The sequence below is a fragment of the Salmo salar genome, chromosome ssa20 (genome assembly GCF_905237065.1).
Source record: "Salmo salar chromosome ssa20, Ssal_v3.1, whole genome shotgun sequence".
Lineage (NCBI taxonomy): Eukaryota > Metazoa > Chordata > Actinopteri > Salmoniformes > Salmonidae > Salmo > Salmo salar.
Window position 1 is genome coordinate 71046080 of NC_059461.1, and position 20571 is coordinate 71066650.

Here is a 20571-nt window from a genome sequence, read left to right on the forward strand (position 1 = left end):
TTGGATGGAGGTAATAAGCTTGACATGGCTTACACACAGTAATTTGTCTGAGTCAAGAAGTTCAAGACTCAATTTGAATGAGGGGAGCAAAGAAGGATAAGAGTAAGAGTAAGTAAGACTGTGTTTAACCCCACTTGACGCTCATAGCAGGATGCAATCCAAGTTAAAGTCCACTCCTGATACTGTACAAGCAAAAGAGGCACAGAGAGATTCTCCTTACCAGCGCTTGAGTAGATGCTTGGTCTATAGCTGCTACAGACATTGAGGTACTGGACTCTATGTCATCTAATGCAAGCTCTATGTTTTCCTAGATGGGAACAGAGGGGTTGGTTAGGTGTGATTGGAGTCAGTGATTTTCAGATCCGCTTATGTAAGAGTCTATAGAATTACACATTCTGACAACAATGACATTACAATCAGAAAAGCTAAATCTGACGTCCTATATTGTTTTCACACTAAAACAATACAGGTATGTTAATGTCATTTATGATTTTCTTTCCAGACAGACATCTCTTTTGGGAAGTTTGAAAAGAGAGGGAGAGGGTTTGAGAGTTTAAATCCTTGTTAGTAAGAATACTTCTACTATGTAATGGTGAAGGTATTTGTCAGTGTTGTATATCTCTGTATATCTCTGCACCTCCTTATATCTCTCCAGCTCCTGTACAAAGGTGCGTTCGTGGAACAGGGTCTGCAGGCGCTCCTGGGCATAGTTGTGGCACAGCTCCTCGAAGGTGGCACCGCGCTGGCGCTTGGCCATGCGAGGGTTCTGGAAACCCGGTGTGTCCACGATGAGCAGAGAGCACAGTGAGTGCTGACTGGACTTCAGAGCTCTGACACACGATACAAAGGATCAGAACACAGACAGACAGACAGACAGACAGACAGACAGACAGACAGACAGACAGACAGACAGACAGACAGACAGACAGACAGACAGACAGACAGACAGACAGACAGACAGACAGACAGACAGACAGACAGACAGACAGACATGGGTTAGAGCAAAACGTATAAATGCAGAGAGCGAGAGGGAGGACTGAAAGAGAGAGGGAGGACTGAAAGAGAGAGGGAGGACAAAGAGAGAAGGAGGACAAAGAGAGAGGGAGTACTGAAAGAGAGAAGGAGGACTGAAAGAGAGAGGGAGGACTGAAAGAGGGAGGGAGTGACAAAAAACAGAGGAAAATGGAGATAAATAAATATGAGAAAGAGGAAAACAGATAGATGAGCCGACAGACCTGTTGACAAGGGAGATAACGAGGGTGAAGAGCTCTGAGTACAGGCCTGAAGCCATGGCCTCCAGACAATCCAGGGCTGTGATCTTAGAGCCTGTGAGAGAGAGAGAGAGAGACAGAGAGAGAGAGAGAGAGAGACAGAGAGAGAGACAGAGAGAGACAGAGAGAGACAGAGAGAGAGAGAGAGAGAGAGAGAGAGAGAGAGAGAGAGACAGAGAGAGAGACAGAGAGAGACAGAGAGAGACAGAGAGAGAGAGAGACAGAGAGAGACAGAGAGAGACAGAGAGAGAGAGAGAGAGAGAGAGAGAGAGAAAAGGAGTTATGAGATAAAAAGCACATCCATAGCCTTTAGTTTCTCATTGTATTCTATTTATTTCATTCAACTTCATATTGGAGACTGGTGGTCTCTGAAGGTCCCTTACCCGAGCTGTCTCCTGCGCCGGCCTCGTCGGGCCCCCCACGGAAGGAGGTGGACCTCTGCATGGGCCCCTTGGCCTGGTGCTTGAAGATGGAAGAGGAGAGCTCCTCCAGGGTGCAGCCCAGCAGGTAGGCTGCCTTCTGGGCCCACTCATGATGGGCAAACTGCTTACGGCCAGCTGGGGACCAGGGACAGAAGTTTCAGAACTTTCAACTGCAAAAGCTTGTGCCCAACCCAGCCTTTGCAGAAAAATAATATTTGCACCCCTAATAACAGGCTATTAGAATTAACTCAATGATCTCTTCCATACTGTAGCTCAATGATAAACACATTGCTTTTATGGCTAAGTTGGTTGGAGCATAGTGTTTTTCTATCACAATAAAGGTATGTTAATAAACGCTAACAAACAACTCCATGTCTGCAGTCAAAATACTTTACGCCCTCAGCCCTCGCGCTAGCCACTTTCCCTTGGGGGAATCCCCATCAAAACCAGATCCTCAACCTTCGATTTAGCTTGAGGGAGCATGTTAAGAACTTTGATCACTTGTGGGGTTGATATGACCCACAATTCAATCCAAACTGTAGTCACGTGTCATACTCCGGTGGCCGTGAAGTGTCACATTTAATCAACACTGCTGCATTTTCGGCATTTCATTCAATATTGTGATGCTAGCTTGCTAAAAAATATATAAACAGTACCAGTCAAAAGTTTGGACACACCTACTCATTCAAGGGATTTTCTTTATTTTTTATATTTTCTACATCAAAACTATGAAATAACAAATGGAATCATGTAGTGACCAAAAAATTATTTTATATTTGAAATTCTTCAAAGTAGCCACCCTTTGCCTTGATGACAGCTTTGCACACTCTTGGCATTCTCTCAACCAGTTTCACCTGGAATGCTTTTCTGACAGTCTTGAAATAGTTTCCACATATGCTGTGCACTTGTTGGCTGCTTTTCCTTCACTCTGCAGTCCAACTCATCCCAAACCATCTCAATTGGGTTAAGGTCGGGTGATTGTGGAGGCCAGGTCATCTGATGCAGCCCTCCAACACTCTCCTTCTTGGTCAAATAGCCCTTACATAGCCTGGAGGTGTGTTGGGTCATTGTCCTGTTGAAAAGCAAATGATAGTCCCACTGAGCACAAACCAGATGGGATGGCATATCACTGCAGAATGCTGTGGTAGCCATGCTGGTTAAGTGTGCCTTAAATTCTAAATATATCACAGACAGAGTCACCAGCACCACCACACCATCACAACTTCTCCTCCATGCTTCACGGTGGGAACCATACATGCAGATATCATCCGTTCACCAACTCAAAGACACGGCGGTTGGAACCAAAAATCTCAAATTTGGACTCATCAGACCAAAGGATAGATTTCCACTGGTCTAATCTCCATTGCTCGTGTTTCTTGGCCCAAGCAAGACTCTTATTATTATTAGTGTCCTTTAGTAGTGGTTTCTTTACACCAATTTGACCATGAAGGTCTGATTCACGCAGTCTCCTCTGAACAGTTGATGTTGAGATGTGTCTGTTACTTGAACACTGTGAAGCATTTATTTGTGCTGCAATTTCTGAGTCTGGTAAATCTAATGAACTTATCCTCTGCAGCAGAGGTAACTCTGGGTCTTCCTTTCCTGTGGCGGTCCTCATAAGAGCCAGTTTCATCAGAGTGCTTGATGTTTTTGTGACTGCAGTTGAAGAAACTTTCAAAGTTTTAAAGTAATGATGGACTGTCGTTTCTCTTTGCTTATTTGAGCTGTTCTTGCCATAATATGGACTTGATCTTTTACCAAATACGGCTACAGTATCTTCTGTATACCACCCCTACCTTGTCACAACACAACTGATTGGCTCAAACGCATTAAGGAAAGAAATTCCACAAATTAACTTTTAACAAGGCACACCTGTTAATTGAAATGCATTCCAGGTGACTACCTCATGAAGCTGATTGAGAGAATGCCAAGAGTGTGCAAAGCTGTCATCAAGGCAAAGGATGGCTACTTTGAAGAATCTCAAATATAAAATATATTTTGATTTGTTTAACACTTTTTTGGTTACTACATGATTCCATATGTGTTATTTCATGTCTTCACTATTATTCTACAATGTAGAAGTAAAAATAAAGAAAAACCCTGGAATGAGTAGGTGTGTCCAAACTTTTGACTGGTACTGTATATGACATTGATTTTAGAGTTGGCAAATTGGCTTAGTCTCGGAGTGAGGAGCCAATAAAACGTAGCTATCTTCATACACATACTTTTTGGAATTCTAAAATCTATTGGAATAAATGACCAAACTATAAAACGAGCTAGCCTGCTAATATGGGTAACTGTAGCTAGCTAGCTACGTTAGCTTGCTTGGTACATATATAGCTTTATGTTGGTTGTTTTTAAGCTCAACTTCAAGATTTCCATCAAGGACGTTGCCTCTCTGATCATCACTCGGGTAAGGGACATTTAAGGTACACTCGCCTGAGGGTTTAGGGCCGAGAGCTGTCTACTTTGAGTTTGGACTGCAGCCCATCTTTTGAGCTTTGAGGCCTCCTCTACCAAGACAACCCTGAGACTAGACTGCTAAGCACTGTTAGCTGGTTTAACAACACCTCTCCGTCTCCCCATGTTACTGGCTCTGTGTGGCGGATCACCCCCACTGTTTTCTGGAGCGCTTTCACAGACACAGCGACTCGGGCTATATGGTCGCCTCTAACCTCTCATCAAACAACACTCTACCACAGAGTCCAAGAAGAACATTCTAGACTAGAGAGACAGAACATAGAGAATGAAAACAATGTTCTGACACAAACAACTAGAAAGTTCCCTTGTGGGTTGGGGAGGGGGGGAAACCAAACAGGTTCAAATGAACAAGCTTTGCTTTTGCTTTGGGTCTGAATAATAATAACAGTGCTGTGGAATTGGAAGTAGGCGACATGGAGAGACATCAGACAGAGAGCTTTAAAGGACTACAAAGTTCTGATTCATGAAGCAACGTGTGAGTGAGAGAGAGAGAGACAGAGACAGAGAGAGACAGAGAGAGACAGAGAGAGAGGGAAAAAAACAATAAAAATGCTAATGACAGAACGTCTGGGTAGAATGATAAAGGCACTAAGAAAGACGACATATCTACAAGACTAAGTTAGAAAAAAAAGAAAGAAAGAAGAGCTTGGTTTGAATGTTTTTTTCCATTACCTTCGTCAGCCTCTGCATGTCAAGGGCGCAGCATGCAAACATGCAAGTAGAGAGAGGGGGTTAGAAACACAGTTCATGTATTAACAATTTACATTTATCACTGGAGAACAGACATGTTATCATGCACTGAGTTACAAAACATTAAGGACATCTGCTCTTTCCATGACAGACTGAACAGATGAATCCAGGTGAAATCTATGATCCCTTATTGATGTCACTTGTTAAATCTACTTCAATCAGTGTAAATGGAGGGGAGGTGACAGGTTAAAGAAGGACTTTTAAGCCTTGAGAAAATTGAGACATGGATTGTGTATGTGTGCCATTCAGAGGGTGAATGGTCAAGACAAAATATGTAAGTGCCTTGAACGAGGTATGGTAGTAGGTTCCAGGCGCACCGGTTTGTGTCAAGAACTGCAACGCTGCTGGGTTTTTCACGCTCAACAGTTTCCTGTGTGTATCAGGAATGGTCCACCACCCAAAGGACATCCAGCAAACTTGACACAACTGTGGGAAGCATTGGAGTCAACATGGGCCAGCATCCCTGTGGAACACTTGACACCTTGTAGAGTCCATGCCCCGACGAATTGAGGCTTAGTCCCCTCCTATACTCCTTGTTCACCCACGACTGCGTGGCCAAGCACAACTCCAACACCATCAATAAGTTTGCTGACAGCACAACAGTGGTAGGCCTGATCACCAACAACGATGAGACAGCCTATAGGGAGGAGGTCAGAGAACTGGCAGAGTGGTGCCAGGACAACAACCTTTCCCTCAATGTGAGCAAGACAAAGGAGATGATCGTGGACTACAGGAAAAGGAGGACCGAACACGCCCCCATTTACATCGACCCGGCTGTAGTGGAGCGGGTCGAGAGCTTCAAGTTCCTTGGTGTCCACATCACCAACAAACTATCATGATCCAAACACACCAAGACAGTTGTGAAGAGGGCACGACACCTTTTCCCCATCAGGAGACTGAAAAGATTTGGCATGGGTCCCCAGATCATCAAAAAGCCCTACATCTACACCATCAAGAGCATCCTGATCGGTTGCATCACTGCCTTACCACCGCCTGGTAAGGCTCCTTAACAGCTTCTACCCCCAAGCCATAAGACTGCTGAACAATTCATCAAATGGCCACCGGACTATTTACATCGATTTGTTCTGAGGGAAAAGGGGGGTAGCAACTCAATATTAGTAAGTTCTCCTTAATGATTTGTACATTCAGTGTATATTATAGATCTAACCCCATCCATGCTCTGAGGTGCAGGCAGGAGAACCATGTGAGTGAAGATACCATGGGCATGCTCAGAGGAGGAGATACCTGCTCTGGTCCTGGAGACCTGCAGTTTGTTCCAGCCCAGGTCTAACACACATACATCTACTAATCATGATCTTCAAATTAGACCGTGACTAGTTTCCTCAGGTGTTGGTGCTTGGCTGAAACAAAATCCTGCAGTCCCCAAACACTGGCGTTGGCCACCCCTGTTGTCAAGAGTAAATTGTGCTAAGGGACCAAGGAACACAAGGAGGATGCTTAAAATCACCTCTGCAGAGAGGTAGGGGAAACCATCCATTCTTCCAAACCCTTCACCCTTTTAACAGGTATGGAAAAGAGGACATTATAGTGTGAAGTGAAGATTTAAATAGATGGATGAAGGCTAATCCTTTAGTTCCCACAGCGTTGATCAGACAACAGCATCATGCCATGGAGAGAAGCATGTACACACTGCCCTCTGCTGGTGGGAACAACCCCTGCTGTGGAACCAATCCGCTGATGAGAGCAAGTAGTAGTAGTTGTGGTGGTAGTAGTAACAGTAGTAGAAGTAGTGGTAGTGGTGGTAGTAGTAGTAACAGTAGTAGTAGTAGTAGTAGTATTAGTAGCAGTAGTAGTATTAGTAGCAGTAACGTAGTAGTAGTAGTAGTGTTAATAGTAGTAATAGTACTAGTAGTAGTAGTAGCCATATTAGTAGTAGTAGCCATAGTGGTAGTAGTAGTAGTAGTAGTAGTAGTAATAGTAACAATATTAGTAGTAATAGTAACAGTAGTAGTAGTAGTAAGTATAGTAATAGTAGTAGTAGCAGTATTAGTAGCAGTAACGTAGTAGTAGTAAGTATAGTAATAGTAGGTGTAATAGTAGTAGGGGGCAGTATTAAAAGTAGTACTACTAGTAGTAATAGTCGTCGTCATCATAGTAGTAGTAGTAGTAGCAGCGCCACCTCTGCTGGTGGGAACAACCCCTGCTGTGCAACCAATCCGCTGATGAGAGCAAGTAGTAGTAACAGTAGTAGTAACAGTAGTAGAAGTAGTGGTAGTGGTAGTAGTAGTAGTAGTAGTAATAGTAGTAACAGTGACAGTAGTAGTAGTATTAGTAGCAGTAACGTAGTAGTAGTAGTGTTAATAGTAGTAATAGTACTAGTAGTAATAGTAGTAGCCATATTAGTAGTAGTAGTAGTAGTAGCAGCCATAGTGGTAGTAGTAGTAGTAACATTATTAGTAGTAATAGTAACAGTAGTAGCAGTAAGTATAGTAATAGTAGTAGTAGCAGTATTAGTAGTAACGTAGTAGTAGTAATAGTAGTAAGTATAGTAATAGTAGGTGTAATAGTAGTAGGAGCAGTATTAAAAGTAGTACTACTAGTAGTAATAGTAGTAGTCGTCGTCATCATAGTAGTAGTAGTAGTAGCAGCAGCAGCAGCACTAGTGGTAGTATTATTAGGCGCAGTAGTAGCAGTAGTATTAGTAGTAGTATACTGAACAAAAACAAACGCAACATGCAACAGTTACAGTCAGTGGTGTAAAGTACTCAAGTAAAAATACTTTAAAGTACCACTTAAGAAGTTTTTGGGGGTATCTGTACTTTAGTATTTATATTTTATTTATAACTCTTACTTCACCAAATTCCTAAATAAAATAATGTAAGTTTTACTCCAAACATTTCCCCTGACACCCAAAAGTACTTGTTATAATTTAAATACTTAGCAGGCCAGGTGTCATAAGTGTCGTCGTCAGACGAAACAGAGAAATCATCGTCTGAGAAAGTTGACCAATACGCAGCGGGTTGCGTGCTCATCATGATATTTATTAAACTGTGAACACCAAAACAATAAACACGAATGACTCCAGACAGGCTAACAGGCTACTTACAAAATCATAGCAGTGTTAACACAACCACCCACAAACCCAAGTGACAAACATACTCCTAAATATATGACTCCCAATCAGGAACAATGATAACCAACTGTCCCTGATCGGGAGCCACACAGACCAACATAGAAACACAACAACCAGAACAAACATACACAGACATCTTCTGCCACGTCCTGACCAAAATACTACACAACTACACCCTCTGCTGGTCAGGACGTGACAGTACCCCCCCCCCCCAAAGGTGCATACCCCGAAGGCACCTAAAAAAGAAACCACAAAAATCCCCAAAAACCACAACAAAACAAAAACAAATACCCCCTAAACAATAAGGGAGGGTGGCTGCCGTCAACGACGGCACTGTGCTACACCCCCCCTACCCAACCCACCTATCCTGGAGGTGGCTCTGGTTCCGGCCTCCTGCCCTCCAGGTTGTATGCAGACTCATTGGGGTCCGGGTCGTAGACCGACTCACTCGGTTGTGGATCGTGGGCAGATTCCTTCAGTTCCATACTGTAGGCAGACTCAGTTAATTCATAGTTAATTATCCACTTATTCAGTTCCTGATCATAGACAGACCGCTTCGGTTCCGGGTCGTTGACAGACTCCCTCGGTTCCGGGTGGCAGGCAGACTCCCTCGGTCCCGGGTCGCAGGCAGACTCCCTCGGTCCCGGGTCGCAGGCAGACTCCCTCGGTACCGGACTAGACACTGTTGCCGGATACTCTGGACTGCACACTGGTGCCGAGCTCACGAGGCTGGGCTGACGCACTGGGCGCCTGATGCGTGGGGCTGGTAGAGGAGGTACCAGGCTGGATACACGCACCCCAGGACTAGTGCGAGGAGCGGGAACAGGCTGAATAGGACTAGGCTGACTAATGGGAAGCTTGGTCCGGGTTGCTGGTACTGGTCGCGCTAGACTGGAGGTCCTCACTTCCGGGTTAGCACGAGAGGCGGGAACCGGAAAGACTGGGCCATGGAGGCGCACAGGTGGCCTTGACCGCACCGCCTGCACAACCCGTCCTGGCTGGATGGAACTAGCAGCCCTGTACGAGCGGGGTGCTGGTACAGGGCGAACTGGGCTGTGCAGGGGCCTAATGGTTGCCGTGCGTAGAGCGGGAGTAGGGTAGCCTGGTCCTAGGAGGCGTACCGGTGACCAGACACGCTGCGCAGGCATCCTCCTACCAGGTTGGATGCCCACTCCAGCACGGCATCTGCGAGGGGCTGAAATGGCACGCACCGGACTGTGGGTGCGTATGGGCGAGATAGTGCGCACCTCAGCGAAACACGGCGCCCTCCACCTCATACGCTCCTCCATATACTCACAGGTAGCTAGCTGGCTTATGGCTCTTCTTAGGCCTAGCCAAACTACCCGTATGCCCACCCAAAAACATTTCTTGGGGGTGCCTCTCCGGCTTCCTCGCCAGTCGTGTTCCCCGGTAGCGTTCCCGGTCGTCACCCCACTTTCGCCATGGGCCCTCTCCGGCCATAATCTGTTCCCATGTCCATTCTTCACCATAGTCCATATACTCAGTGTTCCTCTCCTTTTTCCGCTGCTTGGTCTTGTTTTGGTGGGTGGTTCTGTCATAAGTGTCGTCGTCAGACGAAACAGAGAAATCATCGTCTGAGAAAGTTGACCAATACGCAGCGGGTTGCGTGCTCATCATGATATTTATTAAACTGTGAACACCAAAACAATAAACACGAATGACTCCAGACAGGCTAACAGGCTACTTACAAAATCATAGCAGTGTTAACACAACCACCCACAAACCCAAGTGACAAACATACTCCTAAATATATGACTCCCAATCAGGAACAATGATAACCAGCTGTCCCTGATCGGGAGCCACACAGACCAACATAGAAACACAACACCCAGAACAAACATACACAGACATCTTCTGCCACGTCCTGACCAAAATACTACACAACTACACCCTCTGCTGGTCAGGACGTGACAGTACCCCCCCCCCCAAAGGTGCATACCCCGAATGCACCTAAAAAAGAAACCACAAAAATCCCCAAAAACCACAACAAAACAAAAACAAATACCCCCTAAACAATAAGGGAGGGTGGCTGCCGTCAACGACGGCACTGTGCTACACCCCCCCTACCCAACCCACCTATCCTGGAGGTGGCTCTGGTTCCGGCCTCCTGCCCTCCAGGTTGTATGCAGACTCATTGGGGTCCGGGTCGTAGACCGACTCACTCGGTTGTGGATCGTGGGCAGATTCCTTCAGTTCCATACTGTAGGCAGACTCAGTTAATTCATAGTTAATTATCCACTTATTCAGTTCCTGATCATAGACAGACCGCTTCGGTTCCGGGTCGTTGACAGACTCCCTCGGTTCCGGGTGGCAGGCAGACTCCCTCGGTCCCGGGTCGCAGGCAGACTCCCTCGGTCCCGGGTCGCAGGCAGACTCCCTCGGTCCCGGGTCGCAGGCAGACTCCCTCGGTACCGGACTAGACACTGTTGCCGGATACTCTGGACTGCACACTGGTGCCGGATATTCTGGACTGCACACTGGTGCCGGATACTCTGGACTGCACACTGGTGCCGGATACTCTGGACTGCACACTGGTGCCGAGCTCACGAGGCTGGGCTGACGCACTGGGCGCCTGATGCGTGGGGCTGGTAGAGGAGGTACCAGGCTGGATACACGCACCCCAGGACTAGTGCGAGGAGCGGGAACAGGCTGAATAGGACTAGGCTGACTAATGGGAAGCTTGGTCCGGGTTGCTGGTACTGGTCGCGCCAGACTGGAGGTCCTCACTTCCGGGTTAGCACGAGAGGCGGGAACCGGAAAGACTGGGCCATGGAGGCGCACAGGTGGCCTTGACCGCACTGCCTGCACAACCTGTCCTGGCTGGATGGAACTAGCAGCCCTGTACGAGCGGGGTGCTGGTACAGGGCGAACTGGGCTGTGCAGGGGCCTGATGGTTGCCGTGCGTAGAGCGGGAGTAGGGTAGCCTGGTCCTAGGAGGCGTACCGGTGACCAGACGCGCTGCGCAGGCATCCTCCTACCAGGTTGGATGCCCACTCCAGCACGGCATCTGCGAGGGGCTGAAATGGCACGCACCGGACTGTGGGTGCGTATGGGCGAGATAGTGCGCACCTCAGCGAAACACGGCGCCCTCCACCTCATATGCTCCTCCATATACTCACAGGTAGCTAGCTGGCTTATGGCTCTTCTTAGGCCTAGCCAAACTACCCGTATGCCCACCCAAAAACATTTCTTGGGGGTGCCTCTCCGGCTTCCTCGCCAGTCGTGTTCCCCGGTAGCGTTCCCGGTCGTCACCCCACTTTCGCCATGGGCCCTCTCCGGCCATAATCTGTTCCCATGTCCATTCTTCACCATAGTCCATATACTCAGTGTTCCTCTCCTTTTTCCGCTGCTTGGTCTTGTTTTGGTGGGTGGTTCTGTCATAAGTGTCGTCGTCAGACGAAACAGAGAAATCATCGTCTGAGAAAGTTGACCAATACGCAGCGGGTTGCGTGCTCATCATGATATTTATTAAACTGTGAACACCAAAACAATAAACACGAATGACTCCAGACAGGCTAACAGGCTACTTACAAAATCATAGCAGTGTTAACACAACCACCCACAAACCCAAGTGACAAACATACTCCTAAATATATGACTCCCAATCAGGAACAATGATAACCAGCTGTCCCTGATCGGGAGCCACACAGACCAACATAGAAACACAACACCCAGAACAAACATACACAGACAGCTTCTGCCACGTCCTGACCAAAATACTACACAACTACACCCTCTGCTGGTCAGGACGTGACAGTACCCCCCCCCCAAAGGTGCATACCCCGAATGCACCTAAAAAATAAACCACAAAAATCCCCAAAAACCACAACAAAACAAAAACAAATACCCCCTAAACAATAAGGGAGGGTGGCTGCCGTCAACGACGGCACTGTGCTACACCCCCCCTACCCAACCCACCTATCCTGGAGGTGGCTCTGGTTCCGGCCTCCTGCCCTCCAGGTTGTATGCAGACTCATTGGGGTCCGGGTCGTAGACCGACTCACTCGGTTGTGGATCGTGGGCAGATTCCTTCAGTTCCATACTGTAGGCAGACTCAGTTAATTCATAGTTAATTATCCACTTATTCAGTTCCTGATCATAGACAGACCGCTTCGGTTCCGGGTCGTTGACAGACTCCCTCGGTTCCGGGTGGCAGGCAGACTCCCTCGGTCCCGGGTCGCAGGCAGACTCCCTCGGTCCCGGGTCGCAGGCAGACTCCCTCGGTACCGGACTAGACACTGTTGCCGGATACTCTGGACTGCACACTGGTGCCGGATATTCTGGACTGCACACTGGTGCCGGATACTCTGGACTGCACACTGGTGCCGGATACTCTGGACTGCACACTGGTGCCGAGCTCACGAGGCTGGGCTGACGCACTGGGCGCCTGATGCGTGGGGCTGGTAGAGGAGGTACCAGGCTGGATACACGCACCCCAGGACTAGTGCGAGGAGCGGGAACAGGCTGAATAGGACTAGGCTGACTAATGGGAAGCTTGGTCCGGGTTGCTGGTACTGGTCGCGCCAGACTGGAGGTCCTCACTTCCGGGTTAGCACGAGAGGCGGGAACCGGAAAGACTGGGCCATGGAGGCGCACAGGTGGCCTTGACCGCACCGCCTGCACAACCCGTCCTGGCTGGATGGAACTAGCAGCCCTGTACGAGCGGGGTGCTGGTACAGGGCGAACTGGGCTGTGCAGGGGCCTGATGGTTGCCGTGCGTGAGCGGGAGTAGGGTAGCCTGGTCCTAGGAGGCGTACCGGTGACCAGACGCGCTGCGCAGGCATCCTCCTACCAGGTTGGATGCCCACTCCAGCACGGCATCTGCGAGGGGCTGAAATGGCACGCACCGGACTGTGGGTGCGTATGGGCGAGATAGTGCGCACCTCAGCGAAACACGGCGCCCTCCACCTCATATGCTCCTCCATATACTCACAGGTAGCTAGCTGGCTTATGGCTCTTCTTAGGCCTAGCCAAACTACCCGTATGCCCACCCAAAAACATTTCTTGGGGGTGCCTCTCCGGCTTCCTCGCCAGTCGTGTTCCCCGGTAGCGTTCCCGGTCGTCACCCCACTTTCGCCATGGGCCCTCTCCGGCCATAATCTGTTCCCATGTCCATTCTTCACCATAGTCCATATACTCAGTGTTCCTCTCCTTTTTCCGCTGCTTGGTCTTGTTTTGGTGGGTGGTTCTGTCATAAGTGTCGTCGTCAGACGAAACAGAGAAATCATCGTCTGAGAAAGTTGACCAATACGCAGCGGGTTGCGTGCTCATCATGATATTTATTAAACTGTGAACACCAAAACAATAAACACGAATGACTCCAGACAGGCTAACAGGCTACTTACAAAATCATAGCAGTGTTAACACAACCACCCACAAACCCAAGTGACAAACATACTCCTAAATATATGACTCCCAATCAGGAACAATGATAACCAGCTGTCCCTGATCGGGAGCCACACAGACCAACATAGAAACACAACACCCAGAACAAACATACACAGACATCTTCTGCCACGTCCTGACCAAAATACTACACAACTACACCCTCTGCTGGTCAGGACGTGACAGTACCCCCCCAAAGGTGCATACCCCGAATGCACCTAAAAAATAAACCACAAAAATCCCCAAAAACCACAACAAAACAAAAACAAATACCCCCTAAACAATAAGGGAGGGTGGCTGCCGTCAACGACGGCACTGTGCTACACCCCCCTACCCAACCCACCTATCCTGGAGGTGGCTCTGGTTCCGGCCTCCTGCCCTCCAGGTTGTATGCAGACTCATTGGGGTCCGGGTCGTAGACCGACTCACTCGGTTGTGGATCGTGGGCAGATTCCTTCAGTTCCATACTGTAGGCAGACTCAGTTAATTCATAGTTAATTATCCACTTATTCAGTTCCTGATCATAGACAGACCGCTTCGGTTCCGGGTCGTTGACAGACTCCCTCGGTTCCGGGTGGCAGGCAGACTCCCTCGGTCCCGGGTCGCAGGCAGACTCCCTCGGTCCCGGGTCGCAGGCAGACTCCCTCGGTACCGGACTAGACACTGTTGCCGGATACTCTGGACTGCACACTGGTGCCGGATATTCTGGACTGCACACTGGTGCCGGATACTCTGGACTGCACACTGGTGCCGGATACTCTGGACTGCACACTGGTGCCGAGCTCACGAGGCTGGGCTGACGCACTGGGCGCCTGATGCGTGGGGCTGGTAGAGGAGGTACCAGGCTGGATACACGCACCCCAGGACTAGTGCGAGGAGCGGGAACAGGCTGAATAGGACTAGGCTGACTAATGGGAAGCTTGGTCCGGGTTGCTGGTACTGGTCGCGCCAGACTGGAGGTCCTCACTTCCGGGTTAGCACGAGAGGCGGGAACCGGAAAGACTGGGCCATGGAGGCGCACAGGTGGCCTTGACCGCACCGCCTGCACAACCCGTCCTGGCTGGATGGAACTAGCAGCCCTGTACGAGCGGGGTGCTGGTACAGGGCGAACTGGGCTGTGCAGGGGCCTGATGGTTGCCGTGCGTAGAGCGGGAGTAGGGTAGCCTGGTCCTAGGAGGCGTACCGGTGACCAGACGCGCTGCGCAGGCATCCTCCTACCAGGTTGGATGCCCACTCCAGCACGGCATCTGCGAGGGGCTGAAATGGCACGCACCGGACTGTGGGTGCGTATGGGCGAGATAGTGCGCACCTCAGCGAAACACGGCGCCCTCCACCTCATATGCTCCTCCATATACTCACAGGTAGCTAGCTGGCTTATGGCTCTTCTTAGGCCTAGCCAAACTACCCGTATGCCCACCCAAAAACATTTCTTGGGGGTGCCTCTCCGGCTTCCTCGCCAGTCGTGTTCCCCGGTAGCGTTCCCGGTCGTCACCCCACTTTCGCCATGGGCCCTCTCCGGCCATAATCTGTTCCCATGTCCATTCTTCACCATAGTCCATATACTCAGTGTTCCTCTCCTTTTTCCGCTGCTTGGTCTTGTTTTGGTGGGTGGTTCTGTCATAAGTGTCGTCGTCAGACGAAACAGAGAAATCATCGTCTGAGAAAGTTGACCAATACGCAGCGGGTTGCGTGCTCATCATGATATTTATTAAACTGTGAACACCAAAACAATAAATACGAACGACTCCAGACAGGCTAACAGGCTACTTACAAAATCATAGCAGTGTTAACACAACCACACACAAACCCAAGTGACAAACATACTCCTAAATATATGACTCCCAATCAGGAACAACGATAACCAGCTGTCCCTGATCGGGAGCCACACAGACCAACATAGAAACACAACACCCAGAACAAACATACACAGACATCTTTGACATCACCTTGACCGCTGGCTACGTCCCTTCCGTCTTCAAGAGAGCGAGAGTTGCACCCCTTCTGAAAAAACCTACACTCGATCCCTCCGATGTCAACAAATACAGACCAGTATCCCTTCTTTCTTTTCTCTCCAAAACTCTTGAACGTGCCGTCCTTGGCCAGCTCTCCTGCTATCTCTCTCAGAATGACCTTCTTGATCCTAATCAGTCAGGTTTCAAGACTGGGCATTCAACTGAGACTGCTCTTCTCTGTGTCACGGAGGCTCTCCGCACTGCTAAAGCTAACTCTCTCTCCTCTGCTCTCATCCTTCTAGACCTATCTGCTGCCTTTGATACTGTGAACCATCAGATCCTCCTCTCCACCCTCTCCGAGTTGGGCATCTTCGGCGCGGCCCACGCTTGGATTGCGTCCTACCTGACAGGTCGCTCCTACCAGGTGGCGTGGCGAGAATCTGTCTCCGCACCATGCGCTCTCACCACTGGTGTCCCCCAGGGCTCTGTTCTAGGCCCTCTCCTATTCTCGCTATACACAAAGTCACTTGGCTCTGTCATATCCTCACATGGTCTCTCCTATCATTGCTATGCAGACGACACACAATTCATCTTCTCCTTTCCCCCTTCTGATAACCAGGCGGCGAATCGCATCTCTGCATGTCTGTCAGACATATCAGTGTGGATGACGGATCACCAGCTCAAGCTGAACCTCGGCAAGACGGAGCTGCTCTTCCTCCCGGGGAAGGACTGCCCGTTCCATGATCTCGCCATCACGGTTGACAACTCCCTTGTGTCCTCCTCCCAGAGTGCTAAGAACCTTGGCGTGATCCTGGACAACACCCTGTCGTTCTCCACTAACATCAAGGCGGTGACCCGATCCTGTAGGTTCATGCTCTACAATATTCGCAGAGTACGACCCTGCCTCACACAGGAAGCGGCGCAGGTCCTAATCCAGGCACTTGTCATCTCCCGTCTGGATTACTGCAACTCGCTGTTGGCTGGACTCCCTGCCTGTGCCATTAAACCCCTACAACTCATCCAGAACGCCGCAGCCCATCTGGTGTTCAACCTTCCCAAGTTCTCTCACGTCACCCCGCTCCTCCGCTCTCTCCACTGGCTTCCAGTTGAAGCTCGCATCCGCTACAAGACCATGGTGATTGCCTATGGAGCTGTGAAGGGAACGGCACCTCCATACCTTCAGGCTCTGATCAGGCCCTACACCCAAACAAGGGCACTGCGTTCATCCACCTCTGGCCTGCTGGCCCCCCTACCTCTGAGGAAGCACAGTTCCCGCTCAGCCCAGTCAAAACTGTTCGCTGCTCTGGCACCCCAATGGTGGAACAAGCTCCCTCACGACGCCAGGACAGCGGAGTCAATCACCACCTTCCGGAGACACCTGAAACCCCACCTCTTTAAGGAATACCTAGGATAGGATAAAGTAATCCTTCTAACCCCCCCCCCTTAAAAGATTTAGATGCACTATTGCAAAGTGGTTGTTCCACTGGATATCATAAGGTGAATGCACCAATTTGTAAGTCGCTCTGGATAAGAGCGTCTGCTAAATGACTTAAATGTAAATGTAAAATCTTCTGCCACGTCCTGACCAAAATACTACACAACTACACCCTCTGCTGGTCAGGACGTGACACCAGGAAAATGGTTTAATTCATGCATTTGTCAAGTGAACATCCCTGATCATCCCTACTGTCTCTGATCTGGCGGAACCACTAAACACACATGCTTTGTTTGTAAACTATGTTTGAGTGTGCCCCTGGCTATCAGTAAATAAAAAAAAACAAGAAAATTGTGCTGCCTGGTTTGCTTAATATAAGGAATTTGAAATGATTTATACTTTTACTTTTACTACTTAAGTATATTTAAAACCAAATACTTTTAGACTTTTACTCAATTCGTATTTTACTGAGTGATTTTCACTTTTACTCGAGTCATTTTCTATTAAGGTATCTTTACTTTTACTCAAGTATGACAATTGGGTACTTTTTCCACCACTGGTTACAGTTCATATAAGGAAAACAGTCAATTAAAATAAATAAATTAGGCCCTAATCTACTGATTTCACACGACTAGGCAGGAACGCAGCCATGGGTGGGCTGGGAGGGCATAGGCCCACTCACTGGGGAGCCAGGCCCAGCCAATCAGAATGAGTTCTTCCCCACAAAAGGGCTTTATTACAGACAGAAATACTCCTCAGTTTCATCAGCTGTCCGGGTGGCTGGTCTCAGACCATCCTGCAGGTGAAGAAGCCAGATGTGGAAGTCCTGTCCTGGCGTGGTTACACGTGGTCTGCGGTTATAAGGCCAGTTGGACGTACTGCTAAATTCTCTAAAACGACGTTGCAGGTGGCTTATGGTAGAGAAACAAACACTAAATTTTCTGGCAACAGCTCTGGTGGACATTCCTGCAGTCAGCTTGCCAATTGCAAGCTCCCTCAAAACTTTAGACATCTGTGGCATTGTGTTGTGTGACAAAACTGAACATTTTAGAGTGGAGTGTTATTGTGCCAAGCACAAGGTGCACCTGTGTAATGATCATGCTGTTTAATCAGCTTCTTGATATGCCACACCTGTCAGGTGGATGGATTATCTTGGCAAAGAAGAAATGTTCACTAACAGGGATGTAAACAAATTTGTGCCCAAAATTTGAGAGAAATACTTTCTTTGTGCATATGGAACATTTTTGGGATCTTTTATTTCAGCTCATGAAACATGGGACCAACACTTTACATGTTGCGTTTATATTTTTGTTCAGTATAGTAGTAGTAGTAATAGCAGTAATAGTGTCGGTAGTAGCAGATGGGGTGTGGTGTGAGAGAGAGATGGAACGAGAGAGTCAGAGAGAGAGAGAGTCAGAGAGAGAGAGAGAGTCAGAGAGGGAGAGAGTCAGAGAGAGAGAGAGTCAGAGAGAGAGAGAGTGCGGGGGAGGGAGGGAGAGAATAAAACATAAAAAATTTGAGACAACAGACAGTAGGGACATGACAGAATGTGTGAGTGAGTGCAAGCATGGCAACTGTTGTTGACATGAGACTGGTCTACCCCCAGCCCACCACCCACCCGCTTCATGATTCCAACCAACTCAAAAACCCTTCTGCAGCCTTGTGAATATGAAAGACAAGCAGCACACATGCACGCACACGCACACAGAGAACACAGTCCATGGAGACGAGGCAGTCTGGAGTCTAATGATTCTAAAAAGTTCATTACCACATTCGTCTAGGTCTGTGACTGCGGGGGAGGCAATATCAGAGAGCATGAATAAACATTCTCTAGACTAGCAGCACAGAGACACAGATATTATACCGGTCTTTATTAACATAACAGAAATATCTGCACACATTCAACACTCCAACAGTTTTAGAAATTAAACAACTTGAAAGGACTTTGTGCGCAGCGAGAGAACAAAGTTAGCGCTCCTCTCTCGGAGGCCTAGTGAATGGCTCAGCGTGTGGCCTGTTCATATCTTTCAACTCATTATTTCATTAAACCACTCATGGTTGAGAAGCAAATGTAATTTACGACGCCATCGCACTTCATTTGAGTATGTATTCCTTATCTCTGGGAAATAACACATGCACACACTGTAAACACACACACACACACACACACACACACACACACACACACACACACACACACACACACACACACACACACACACACACACACACACACACACACACACACACACACACACACACACACACACACACACAACACAGGGGAAAGTAATTTTGATCATGACACTTCTGTGTGTTCTTCCAAAGCATGAATTGCCTTACAGTAAAGGAAAACAGAAAGGAACACACTGCTGCTCATGCTCCCAGGGGATTTTATTTATAACAGCGTGTCGACCCTTAGGTCTTCATCAGGCATCCATATCCCAGGTGGGGGTGGAAGGTCTTATATATACGGGCAGTACTCAGTGACATCACTTCCTGAAACAGGAGGTAAAAATCTATAACATAGGTTCACAATAATAACATTCAATGTATCAAAAGATATGATCATACTGTACACAAGGAATGTGATCAATATTTGCAGTGATATATATATATATATATATATACACAACATTCAATTAGGATGTCACTGAGTACTGCCCCTATATATAGGACCTTCCACCCCCACCTGGGATATGGATGCCTGATGAAGACCTAAGGGTCGACACGTTGTTATAAATAAAATCCCCTGGGAGCATGAGCAGCAGTGTGTTCACCTACAACTACAGCCCCTGCGGAAAGTACCTGGATGTGCATATATTCTTCAGCTTTCTTACAGTTAAGGACTCATATCCCCCCCCACACACACACACACACACACACACACACACACACACACACACACACACACACACACACACACACAGTTGAAGTCAGAAGTTTACATACACTTATGTTGGAGTCATTAAAACTCATTTTTCAACAACTCCACAAATTTCTTATTAACAAACTATAGTTTTGGCAAGTTGGTTAGGACATCTACTTTGTGCATGACACAAATTATTTTACCAACAATTGTTTACAGACAGATTATTTCACTTTAATAATTCCAGTGGGTCAGAAGTTTACATACACTAAGTTGACTGTGCCTTTAAACAGCTTGGAAAATTCCAGAAAATGATGTCATGGCTTTAGAAGCTTCTGATAGGCTAATTGACATCATTTGAGTCAATTGGAGGTGTACCTGTGGCTGCATTTCAAGGCCTACCTTCAAACTCAGTGCCACTTTGCTTGACATCATGGGAAAATCAAAAGAAGACAGCCAAGACCTCAGAAAACAAATTGTAGACCTCCACAAGTCTGGTTCATCCTTGGGAGAAATTTACAAAGCCTGAAGGTACCACGTTCATCTGTACAAACAATAGTATGCAAGTATAAACACCATGGGACCACTCAGCCGTCATACCGCTCAGGAAGGAGACGTGTTCTGTCTCCTAGAGATGAACGTACTTTGGTGCAAAAAGTGCAAATCACTCCCAGAACAACAGCAAAGGACCTTGTGAAGATGCTGGAGGAAACAGGTACAAAAGTATCTATATCCAAAGTAAAAACGAGTCATATATCGACATTACCTGAAAGGCCACTCAGCAAGGAAGAATCCACTGCTCCAAAACCGCCATAAAAAAGCCAGACTACGGTTTGCAACTGCACACGGAGACAAAGATCATACTTTTTGGAGAAATGTCCTCTGGTCTGA

General features: G+C 48.0%; 1 protein-coding gene across 13 annotated transcripts in view; it reads right to left on the reverse strand.

The window, feature by feature from the left end:
• LOC106581247 (unconventional myosin-XVIIIa) overlaps window positions 1-20571 on the reverse strand; it is a 182775-nt gene that overhangs the window by 76084 nt on the left and 86120 nt on the right. For 12 of the 13 annotated variants that reach the window (XM_014163171.2, XM_014163170.2, XM_014163169.2 and 9 more), the window contains 5 exons: window positions 4847-4858; window positions 1655-1828; window positions 1236-1326; window positions 638-830; window positions 221-307 (listed from right to left, as the gene is read on the reverse strand). In XM_014163171.2, the coding sequence (XP_014018646.2) occupies window positions 221-307; window positions 638-830; window positions 1236-1326; window positions 1655-1828; window positions 4847-4858 (557 nt within the window). The remainder of the gene's footprint in view (window positions 1-220; window positions 308-637; window positions 831-1235; window positions 1327-1654; window positions 1829-4846; window positions 4859-20571) is intronic. The other variant, XM_045703873.1, reaches the window with a different exon arrangement.